Source organism: Rhinopithecus roxellana, chromosome 1 (genome assembly GCF_007565055.1).
Source record: "Rhinopithecus roxellana isolate Shanxi Qingling chromosome 1, ASM756505v1, whole genome shotgun sequence".
In the NCBI taxonomy this organism is placed as follows: Eukaryota; Metazoa; Chordata; class Mammalia; order Primates; family Cercopithecidae; genus Rhinopithecus; species Rhinopithecus roxellana.
In genome coordinates, this window is record NC_044549.1 from 167849355 (window position 1) to 167861844 (window position 12490).

The 12490-nt window shown below is 40.7% G+C and overlaps 1 protein-coding gene across 4 annotated transcripts in view; it reads right to left on the bottom strand.

Annotated features, from left to right (window-relative positions):
- Positions 1–12490, bottom strand: part of RARB (retinoic acid receptor beta) — a 424940-nt gene that overhangs the window by 168388 nt on the left and 244062 nt on the right. Inside the window, exon 1 of one of the 4 annotated variants that reach the window (XM_010358001.2) lies at positions 2527–4887. The exons of 2 other annotated variants lie outside the window; for them this stretch is intronic. In XM_010358001.2, the coding sequence (XP_010356303.1) occupies positions 2527–2683 (157 nt within the window). In that variant the 5' untranslated portion in view covers positions 2684–4887. Of the gene's footprint in view, positions 1–2526; positions 4888–12490 lie in introns of those variants that run through there. One more of the 4 variants, XM_030933185.1, reaches the window with a different exon arrangement.

The following is a 12490-nucleotide window of genomic DNA, read 5'->3' on the forward strand; positions in this document are numbered from 1 at the left end:
GCCTTTAAAATTAAAAAGAAAATAAAGGGAATATTTTAACACCTTTCAAAGTGAGCTTCTGGCAGTGTGCTCCATGTTCAAAGGTCTTACTTTATTTACTATGCATACACACACACACCATAAAAAAAATCTCAAAGCAGAAAATAGTTTTGGTTGGAATTTAGTACTTTTTCTTCTTTGCCCACTGTTTCCTCTGTGTTAAAAGCAAAAACAGATCTGCTTCTCGTCAAAATAGCCATTAAGTAAAATGGAAAAGGTTGTGGTTATGTTCTTACTTACACAAATGTAGCCCTAATATGCTTTTATTTCAAAAGTCCTAAGTAGCTATACCACCCTGAACCAAACACTGCGTGGCACAGACATTTGTTACAACCTTTAAAAAGAAAAAAAAAAAAAAAAAAAAAAAAAAAAGTTTTAGTTTTATTTATGCTAAAAACAAAAAAACAAAAAAACAAAACCTTAATCGCTAACAACTGACTATCATAAAGTGGTTTATGGAGGGTAAAGCAACTCTGCAATGGCACAAGCAACATTTACATTTTATTCATTTAACCTAAAGTTGGGGTGTGGGATTCAAACTCTTGTGAAACTGACCACAATAAGAGCTAATTGCCCTGCTTACAAAAATAAGACACTGGAATTTCTGAAATCCCTTTGTCAAATGCCTTTATTTACTTTGTCTAATGCAAGTTTCTTTGATTAGCTAAACTTTGCTGTTATCAACACTTCTTGCTTATCGGCTAGTTTTAGGCGAATGACACATTCCCGCTCGCTCTCCCTAGATAAAGCAAATCCCTTGTTTAACTTGTCCAAGAACAAACAAAGCTTTTCCCCCTACTCTTACAACTTAATAGGCATGTTTGGAGGGTTAATTACAAAAGGAAGAATGTCTACATGTAAAAACTCTATTAGGTCTAATAACTTTTGGCGAGGATCCTGAGCTTTTTTTTTTTCCTTCTGTTAAAAAATATGTTTCATTACAACTTTCTCTAACAAGAAAAAGTTTCAGAGAGCCCCAGTTCCCTGGGATTCCAACAGAAATTATTCATACTCTTTTAATTGCTACAAAGAGGACGGGTCTGAAAGGTCTCTTCTTGGATTAGAAAATTATTTTGTAACTCAAGTTTCTTTGAGTTCTCCAGAAATAAAATAGGCACCAAAAAAGAAAAGGCATATTTGGGGAGCAGCTGAAGATTAAGGCGCCTACTGAAAACGATATTCTTTTTGCCCTGCTTATGTCTCTACAAAATGTTAAGTCAGACAGCTAGGCTGTTGGCATCAAATGGTTATTGATTTTTCAGCTACAAACCTGTTGATTTCCTAGCCCAAGAAGCAAGTCTTTATTCTTAAGAAAAAGTTTCAGAGAGGGCAATTTAAATCCTGTCATTGTCCCCTCTCTCCTTTTTCTTCTCTCTTTAGATAAGCCACCATGTTATTAGGAAAACTCAATTTCTTCCAGTTAAACTTTGACCTCTTTGAAAACAAAGATTTAAAATGTCATTTTCAGGCTAATGCTCCAATGAATTGTCAAATAAAGTACTAAAAACATTTTGATAGATAGCTGAGCCATTTATCTAAATCACTGTCAGGGCGGCAAAGCATCCTGCAGGCTCCCACTACAGCCACCCGAAGGTGGGATTTTCTGGGACTCCTGGTCATTTCTCAAGCCTGCAGCCAGGCTACTGTTGACCAGATGCGTACCTCGGCACTGTGTCAGCATCAGATAACAAAATAGTCAATATTTTTTTTTAAATTGGGCTATCCCACTTATATTTCCTTTCCTTTAACTGATGTCCATGTTCCAGGCTGAATTGCAAGATATGAAAATAATGGATGGCTCAGCCCAAGGGGTGTTCATTGCCAGTAGTTTTCTAGCAAAACAGCAACTTCTTAGACCAACAAAGTGACTCGGAAAGGTGGCAGCAGGGTCAATGCTAAGAAATATTGCCTTTCCTTAGCAAGGAAAACATTGGAAGCGGCAGCTTGAACTGGTGGTTTATGAACTTCGGGAGCAGCAGCCACCTTAATTAAACTAAATTCCTTTCAAGGAAAATGTCATATTTTAATTACTTTGGACTGTTGGAATACACAAGGGGTGGATGAACCTATACAACTAGTAGCTAATCCAAAGAACAGTAAAGTTAAATTCCACTCTGCACACATTTTAGTAAAAACTGCAAAATGGGTCAAATTGCCCTACTTGAAGAATGTTTTAAAGTCTTGTGGTCACCCTCCACTCCCCACCCCCCACACTTTTATGCATATTTTCAAAACTGTTTTCAGCAGACTATAAGGTTGGTAAGGAGAGGAGCATGGGGGCGAGAGGGGTTATTTGGGAAGAAAACATCTAACAGGAAATTTTCAGCAAAGGGAATCAATATGCATGCCAGCATATCACACCCCTTCAGCATTAAATCATTAAATCCTTTGTCTTGCTACCAATGCAGTTTATTTCCAATGTCTTTATTGCATGCAAGAGAGACAATTTTTTTTTCTTGGTAGAAGAAGGGAAAAAAATAAACCTACATTGAGCAGTGTGCCGATGCTGCCATTCGGTTTGGGTCAATCCACTGAAGCATGCTTTGAGAGCTTTCTCCTGGAGCATGCAGGAAGACGGACTCGCAGTGTAGAAATCCAGGATTTGCCCAGGACTCACTGACAGAACATCCATACAGTCAAACATGATCTCCCCTGCACTGAATGTCTGCAAAAGTGCTTATCCTCTAGGTGTGGAGGCAAATGGCATAGAAAAGTCCACCCAACTCCATCAAACTCTGCCCCTTTTTTGGCACGTAGGCTGTTGGTCTTTTTCCCAGCCCCGAATCATGAATTATGACAGACAAGCCAGCTAAAAGCCTGTAATTGATCCAAATGATCATTTACCATTTTCCAGGCTTGCTCGGCCAATCCAGCCGGGGCGGGGGGTTCCCAGAAAGATCCCAAGTTCTCCTTCCAAGTAAATGCTTGCAAAAAGCCTTCCGAATGCGTTCCGGATCCTACCCCGACGGTGCCCAGACAAACCCTGCTCGGATCGCTCGCGTTCTCGGCATCCCAGTCCTCAAACAGCTCGCATGGGGGAATTCTGGTCCCCCCTTTGGCAAAGAATAGACCCTCCTGCCTCTGAACAGCTCACTTCCTACTACTTCTGTCACACAGAATGAAAGATTGAATTGCCTAATATATGCGAGTGAACTTTCGGTGAACCCTACCCGGGCTGCTAACCTTCAAATGACCCAACTAGTCTGACATCACCAACTCCCAGGATTCTCACAGAGCTTAAAAACTCCCAGCAGCCCTGCAAAAGCAGACAGCCAGCGAGGCAGGCAGCGAGCGCACAAGCCGGCGCTTTCTTTCCTATTTCTCACCTTAAAAACAATACAAGAAGTGCTTTTAAAACGAGCAGGGGAGGAGCCGGGACGCTGCTCCTGGCTCACGTTGAGCACCAACTTCTCTCCCTTTACGCCTTTTTATTTGCGGCGGCTTAGCTTGGAAAACAGTGTCTCCCCCCCACCCCGCCCCCGTTCGCCTCCCGCCCACCGCCTCGCCCCCCAGCCTACCCTTTAAATTCCTCTGTGCGCCTTTCTGTCTGTTAAATTCCTTATAACTTATGTATTTTTCCACTCCAGAAAAAAGCACATGCAAGCCCTAAACTGTAGAACAGAGAATGGCTATCCCTTGGGAAAGGCTTGAGTTGGGAAACTTTCCATTCCACAGTCTTTTTCTCTTTCTCCCTCTTGCAAGCCCCTGGCTGAAGTGACCGCATTCGTTTGCTCTGCAATCCAGCTTTCGGGATTCATTTACTTTGAAAAGTCCTCTCCAGGTTCTATGCGGCATATGGAGTAGTCAAGAATTAGTTATCCCGCCCCAAACACACAAGTCACACAGAAAATGAGATTTTAGATCTGGACTTGAAAAAAAATATAGTGGTCAAGAGCATGGACTGGGGAATCAAACTGAGCTAGATTCCAATTCCAGGTCTGCCACTTACCAGCTGTGTGTTCTGGGACAAGTATTTAACTTCTTCGGGCTTCAGTTTCCTCCTCTATAAAATGGGCATATAATACTACCCACCTTGGTGGTAACTGGGAGGACAGAAATAACACTTGTATGGTGCTGGGTAAATATCATGGAACAAATGTTAGCTGTGACTCATCCTCATATTGTTCAACTGGGGAAACAACAGCCTGGGGAGATGGGACCCACCCAAGGTCACACAGTTCAGAGCTGTGACTAGAACCCAGCTCCCCAGGATCAAAGTCCAACGTGAAAATTACTTGCCTGTTCCCATATCCTTGCACCCCAAAACGCCATGTTGGTTGGTTGCCTCTCTCATCACACACCTACACACATCCCACCACATAATTAAACACATATTTTGTAAGCTCATTTAAGTAGGACAGTTTTATATTTTGAAGGACCAGTTTTCTCTCGTCCCAGCCCCTGCCCAATCCTTTTATTAAAATACAGTAATTTTAAGGGAAAATGATTTTTTAGATCTCTCACACGGACCCAACCTACAGGAAGAAGAGTCTTTCCAGCCAGTCTTAAAACACTGAGAAGGATAGATGCAATATTTACAAATAAACCCAGCAGGATGGAGAGCTTTAAAAGGGAGAGCCAATCTACCCTGCAGCCATTTTGCACAACTTGCTTAAAGGATGCAACATACATCAAAGAAAGGAAACTCTGGGGAGGAATTAAAACACCCTGTCTTCTCCACTGCCTCTCTAGTATTTACTTATAATTCTCCCACAAAACAGGGCAGGCAAGAGGGTAGGCAGGGAGGGAGAGTCTCCTTGCCCAACGCAGGCAAGAGCACTGCTCCAGTCTCCTTTTTGTGGATAGTGTTGGAATGTGCATTGGCATCCAGGCCTTTTAAAAGCCTGTCAGGGGGCACCCCACCCCATGCTGAAACACTGCCCTGTCTAGCGGAGTTGCTAAGTGGCACTTGTGGTGTAACATGAAAAGTATGCATCGCACACACTTACCAAGTCAAAGATCCTTTTATGAAGGTACATTAAAACAATTTTCAGCCCAGCAAGCTCAGTTCTTGCTATTGAAAAGTTCAGGGCAATAAAGGGGTGAGATTTTTGCTGAATCTGTGTTTGTTATTTTTTTCACCTCTCTTCTCTCTTTTATATGACCATCATTTTGTAACAGAGACTTATTATAAGAAACCCTTTAACTACAAAGAAAACACACATTTTAAGCAAGGGAACACAGAGGAATTTACAAAACATTTTAACACACTGTCATTAAGGTAGTTGTAAAGATACACAAAGCACTACATTATGTGCCAATTTCTACTTGGTCCACGAGGCTTATGACTCCAAATGCTTATTTAAGGTCCTTAGAGTTCCTTGGAAACTGAGCTCATTTAGACTGGATAAGGGAGGGGGATGAAAGTAGTTAGACAAGAGTAGAGGAAGCAGCTATATTGAAAGTACAGCAGGAGAAACTTAAGTTAGAGATGGGAAACATGGCATCACTGACAGGTGTGTGTATACAAGGATCTGTTATCCAGGGGAGGCTGCTGCACTTTCTTGCTTAACATCTTTTCAAAGAGTAGAGATGCACTGGTCCTAGGGAAGTGAAGATGGGGAGGGGTGTCCTCAAAATTCTGTTCATTCTGATTTCTTAAGCTACGGATTCAGCCTCATCGAGGGAGAGCACTGCTTCCAAATTTCTTACCTCTATACTGTATCATTGCACAAAAATAACAACATTAGTGTGTCTCTCCGTGTGTGTGGTAAAGGTTGGGCAACTCGATGTTTTCTTTGTGTAAGAAAATGTAAAATGTATAATTACCTTGAAGTTCTCAACTGAGAAATGAACTTGGGTCTTGAAATGAATAATCAGTATTTAAATCCCAGTGAATGGAATAGTATGGGTTTCTTGTAATGTGACAGTATTCACTAGTCAATTAATCATTCCTCATCATGAATTAATTATGCTGATAGCAATAACTGGAGCTATTACTTAATCCAAGCATTAATTTATAAAACAGACCCATGATTTAGCCACATGCTAATTATTTCTTCATCAGTAAATGCTTATACTTCTTTTTTTTTTTTTTTTTTTTTTTTTTGTTGAGATGGAGTCTCGCTCTGTCACCCAGGCTGGAGTGCTGTGGCCGGATCTCAGCTCACTGCAAGCTCCACCTCCCGGGTTCACGCCATTCTCCTGTCTCAGCCTCCCGAGTAGCTGGGACTACAGGCGCCGCCACGTCGCCCGGCTAGTTTTTTGTAGTTTTTAGTAGAGACGGGGTTTCACCGTGTTAGCCAGGATGGTCTCGATCTCCTGACCTCGTGATCCGCCCGTCTCGGCCTCCCAAAGTGCTGGGATTACAGGCTTGAGCCACCGCGCCCGGCCGATGCTTATACTTCTTGAAAACTTGATTCTGCCTCCTAATTCTTCATTTTAAGTAAAATGAAGGAAAGATACATAAATAAGCCACAATTCTTTAAATACACATCCATGTACTATAAAGATTAATGAGTAGGGTAGAAAGTGAAAAATAGACCGATTTGTCCATAATGAAATGTAAACTACTGACACCCATTTTAAACATCAGCCACAGGGTTGGAAGAAACTTTCCCAAATATCTTCTTGTTATGGCATAAAAGAACATTCTGATGTGTCATTTCTATTTTCTTTGTGTTTGATCAATGATCTAATAAATGTATTTCCAACCAACAAGCAAACAAAAAGTAAAAAACAAAAGGGAAAGTTTGAGAGCAAAATCCATTTTGTTTCAGAGTAACTGTATATTTGTCAGTGTGACACAGCACATTTGAAACCCATAATCATAAAACAAAAATTTATAGCCAGGGTTCAGGGTCTACATCTGTTTCTCTGGTTTTCGTACAGCAATTACCCACTGGACAATCCAGAAAGAAACACCATGAATCACGCTCTGCAAACATGTTTGAACTGGAGATTTTTCTGAAGAAAGAGCAGTTGTGTCTGTGCACCAGTATTGCAGCCGGCCGTGTTCAAAATTGGGCTAATACCTTGTGATGTCTAAATAAGAAGATTTTCAGAGGCGCAGACATATCCCCCCCCCACCACAGGCGCAAGCATGCAAAGGGCAGGCAGACACAAGCACAGGGCTGGGGGAGGTGGACACTGATTGTTTTAAAGACATGCCCACCTCTTTCGTGTTGTTTTGGCTTTTTGTTTGTTTTTTAAATTTTCTCCCTGTTAATCCCCTCTTGCCACAGTTCTGCCAGAAGAATAAATGGCTAGTACTGAGTGACATGTGTGTTCCAGCAGGAAAACCAAGGCAGAGATGTTGCCAGCACGAGGCAAGTATGAGGCTGTTCCCAGGGCTTCCATACTAGCAGGCAGAGCTGCTTTTGTGTTGGAGGGGAGTGGGGGAAGTTCTAACAGTAATAACACATGGAAACTTTGCTTCTGGCCCTTCAGTATGAACACCTGCTCACATAACAGGACTGCTGATATTTGTGGATCTTATACCAAAAGACACCAATGCACTTTCCAGATGAACTTGCACGGTGGCTCTGGGCATGAGTATAGAGACTTTTCAGAAACCCTAGAAACACATCTTCTTCAAAAATGTCTTTCTACTTTGAGTGTTGGCCACCGTGTCCTTCATTTGGCTCCTTTCTCTTCAGCTCTCTGCTTTTTCAGACTTTTCTCCACAGTCTTCCCACTTGGTTACATACAAATATTGTTCTCCCAAGACAAGGGCATACTTTTCTCTTTCCACATTTCTGAATTATTTTCTTTAGCGCTTCTGTGCTTTCTGCTGTTGATGACTCATAAAGACACCTCTTCAAGCCCAACAGTTTCCGTTGGTTCCAGCTTGAAAGTTAAATACAAACCCTGCTGAATGCCTCAGTACTGAGCAGTGAGCTGCGAACCATCTCTTAGCTGACTGTCACCGCTGGTGGTCTCAACATTAGTTTTGGGGAGACCTATCTTTGGCTGTTTCATCTTGTTTACATTTCCCTTTTTAAATCCAGATCTTTACTTTTTTTCCTTTTTTAAAATTTTATTTTCACATTTTCCATCACTCCCTATAAATCTAGATTTATGTAATACATGCTCATAAAAATTCAAAGTCTAGTCCAAAAGATATAAAGTGAAAAGTAAAAGTTCTCTATATTTATTCATTAAATATTGAATACCTATGATGTTCCAGGTATCTTAATTGGTACTGGGCATATATCTGTATGTTTTTATGGGGCTGGGTGCTGTTTGTTACTATTACACCAGTATGGTCTTATGATACATATTGCTCTGCAACATTTTAAAACTTAGCAATATTTCTTGAACATCCTTTCAAAACAAATAGTACATATAGAACTAGCTCATTTAAAAAAATAAATTAGAATCTCTTTACATCAATCCATTGTATTTCATTTAACCAATGGCCAGCTGTTAGACATTTAGGTTGTTTCTAACTTTTTAGTACTATTAGGTTGGTGCAAAGAAGCCCCGTGGGCCTGTGCACCAATACACCTGCTGGATAAAATTCTAGTAGCAGTATTCCCAGAACAAGGATTATGAGCATCTTAAAATTTGATGGACACACAAAATTGTACTCCAAAACAGTTATGTGAATATACGTTTCCTTTTTGTTCTAAAAGAGGGGTCAGTAAACATTTTCTGTATGGGGTCTTTGGAAATATTTTAGGCCTTAAGACTATACAGTCTCTGTTGCAGTGGCTCAACTCTGCCATCGTAGTAAAAGAAGCCATAGACTGTATAATAAATTAATGGGCATGGATGTACTTAATAAAACTTAATTTACAAAAACTGATAGTGGACTAGGTTTTGCTCATGGGCTGCAGTTTGTCCACCTCTGTTCTAAACCAACATTTAACAATTTCACGGAATTCTACATTGCCTCGTCTCTATCCTTATAAAACCTAGCTATATACATTTGGGTTTTGTTAACACTTTAATTTTCTTTCCCTTTTAAAAGCTTAATTCAGTTTCAACTTGTGTATCTCATGAAGAATAATATGGCTCTTTTCTTATATTATTCATCTAGAATGCGTTATATTACTTTATCCAGAATCATCTTTCCTTCTCTCTTTGCTGGTAATTTCTCATTTTTCTACCTTATTGTCTTCATTTCTTTCTGTAAGAAGGAGTTTTGGATAGTATCTCTGCCTTCAAAACATGTGCAGATACCCCTGTTCTTCCACCATTCAACCCTTCTTTAAAGTCTATTATTTTCATCAACACCCCACCTCAGTCCCATATATGATGGCAATATTTGAGAGATGGAAAATGTAATGGTGACCCCTGAGAATAAATGCCAATGGCACTACCATGCTACAGCTTGCTTTTGACTTCCCTGTACTATTCCACACGAATTTTGTCTCATCTCAGTACATCTTCCAATAAGCTAAGATTAGATGTGCCACTTAGTTGACAAAGGGCTTAGAGGAACACCTAGACTCTTTTCAAGGATGGAAAGAAGCACAAAGGATTCTAAGAGTGCTTTGCAATTATTTCGTGTTAATATGACTAATAAAGGATAATGTCTATAACTGAGATGCCTGCCTTAATTCCTAGTTCAGCACTTCCTTTTTTAAGATCATATGTATGAACAGAAACTGTTAGTCGGCTCTTAAGCTCTGCTGTTTAAACTAATTAAAATTAAACAATTAAAAACGAATTCTCAGTCACATTAACCATATTTCAAGTGTGCAAAAGCCTCATATGACTGGTGGCTCTCACGTTAATAGGACAGTGCAGACACAGAATGATTCCATCATTGCAGAAAGTTCTATTGCAGCACAGTGCTCTCAAAGGTCAGCTTAATGATTAGAGAGGCAGTGTAACATGGTAGGTGGGGCCACACAGTTTAGACACTGCCTGTGTTTAAACCCCAGCTTTGCTTCTTACTAGCTGTCTGATTAGGCCAAGTTACTTAAAATCTATATTCTCTTGCCTGCAAAATGTAGATATTAATGGTACCTACGTCAAAGGGTAGTGGTAAAAATTAAATGAGGTAATACAAGTAAAAAGCACTTAGAACAGTGCCTGAACTATAGTAATTATTTAGAAAATGTCAGTGCAAGGCTGGGCACAGTGGCTCATGCCTGTAATCCCAGCACTCTGGGAGGCCAACGCGGGTGGATCATGAGGTCAGGAGATTGAGACCATTCTGGCTAGCACAGTGAAACCCAGTCTCTACTAAAAATACAAAAAACAATTAGCTGGCCATGGTGGCACGCGCCTGTAATCCCAGCGCCTGTAATCCCAGCTATGCAGGAGGCTGAGGCGGGAGAATCGCTTGAACCTGGGAGGTGGAAGTTGCAGTGAGCTGAGATTGAGACACTGCGCTCCAGCCTGGGCAACAGAGCAAGACTCTGTCTCAAAAGAAAAGAAAAGAAAATCTTAATTCAGTGTCTGCAAGGAGAAAATGAAGTCAGGCACACATTGCTCAATACTACTCAAATACTATCTCTACCAGATACCGAGAATCTTCTGTCAACCAGAATGCACATTCCAGGCTGCAGGTGGAGTGGGTACTGGCTGCAAATATGTAATTAGGGCAAGTTCTCTAAGAGAATTTGCTGCATATACCTGATTAAGTACTACCACACTGAAGCATTTTTATATTTATATATTATAAAGGAAGACGGTTTCTTTCATTTCACAAAGCACACACTGAGTCAGAATGGCCATGAAATAATTGGCAAGCCCTGCCCTGCTGTCCCTGTGGAAGACAGGAAATACATCTTATGACGCTGTTTGTTTTGGTTTTTTTGCATAAGTCGTGTTGAGCCTCAGCACCTTAGGGCTGAATATAGTTAATTAAATGGCAAAGGCATTGCATAAGATGGAAGACTTGCATTATTAATCTATCTTGCCTTATCATGTTATCTTTCCATCCATCCATCCATCCACCCACCCATTCGTCTACCTGATATCCACCCGTCCTTCCATTTACTGATCCATCTACCAATCCATCCACCCTTCTAGTTATCCATACATCCACTTGTTCATATACCCATCTACCTATCCACCCACTGATTCACTCTCTGATCCATCTACCTATGACCTAACCCTCAAAGGTGATATAGCAGAGTATGGGTTTTTGCAGACAATATATAAAGTAGTGAGAGGGACAAAAGTAAAACTTCTCAGATCATGCATGTATCTTTCTCCAGAATCCTTGAGAAGAATTTTCTGATGAGATGTGCTGGCAGAAATAAGGTCAAAGGCACTGGTCACTAGAGATTTCAGTTGAACAGGTTTGATAAATCAGGTTGTGGCTGGAGAGCCCCTTAGATCTAACTCTGATCTCTAAGAGCATCCCAGGATTTGAAATGCTAATGAAGCCAAGTTCTATTAGCAACACAAAAGTTTCTGACTCTGAGGGAAAGCTAAAAGCCCAAAGGAATTTCCTTCAGATTCTACAGGGAAAGGGAATGTAAAAAGTACAAACACATCAGAGAGGCAGTTGGAGAGGGAATGGAGTTTAAATTCATCCTACTGTCTGACAGAGAAAAAGGCAAATAAAAAGCTCAATGTGATTGAGTGGGAATGATCAGGGTAACATAAAGCCAGATAGAAATCCCTGTGAAATTTCTGTCGGAGAAACAAAGAAACGCATATAAGCACATTACACACACACACACACACACATACACACACACGTAATGTGAATACAATGTAAGTATTTTTTGGCGGAAAAAAATAGTTTTTCTCTCTTCTTTCAAACATCAGGGTATAAACCCACCTTCTCAACGTCTACTCAACCAAGAGCTTCGATAGGTTCTCTTGGAGAGGACATCGTGGTGGCTTCCAATATTAGATTTTTGCATTTTGTTATTGTTTACTTAATTAAGTTACAGTTGCTTAAAAAAAGATAAGCAAAGATAATTCAGAAGGCAACAGTTTCAAAATTTAAGGTAACACATAAGCATGGGAGGTAAAGAAACGGAAAGAATAGACAGAAATACCTAACACTTTCCCTCTCCGCTTAAGCAAAATGCAATGATAAAACGTAAGATCTGCTGCAATGATTCCCAAGGCGTGGTGAATTCAGGGCTTCAAACCCAGAGCTACCTCACAAATTTCTGGGGTGGGGGTTGTATTTAGTTGTATTTAAATCAAGGTCCTCGGGTTTTTATTCCACATACTACACTGTCAGACTCTCTGAGCTGATGGGACATTCCACTTGGTGAACACCAAGGCACCAGAGAACCTTTAGATAACTCGGTATTATGTCTGGAATTGGTAGGTTCTTGGTCTCACTGACTTCAAGAATGAAGCCGTGGACACTCGCAATGAGTGTTACAGTTCTTAAAGATGGTATGTCCAGAGTTTGTTTCTTCTGATGTTCAGACGTGTTCGGAGTTTCTTCCTTCGGTGGGTTCGTGGTCTCACTAGCTTCAGGAGTGAAGCTGCAGACCTTCGTGGTGTTACAGCTTTTAAGGTGCTGAATCTGGAGTCACCCATTCCTCCTGGTGGGTTCGTGGTCTCACTAGCCTCAGGAGAG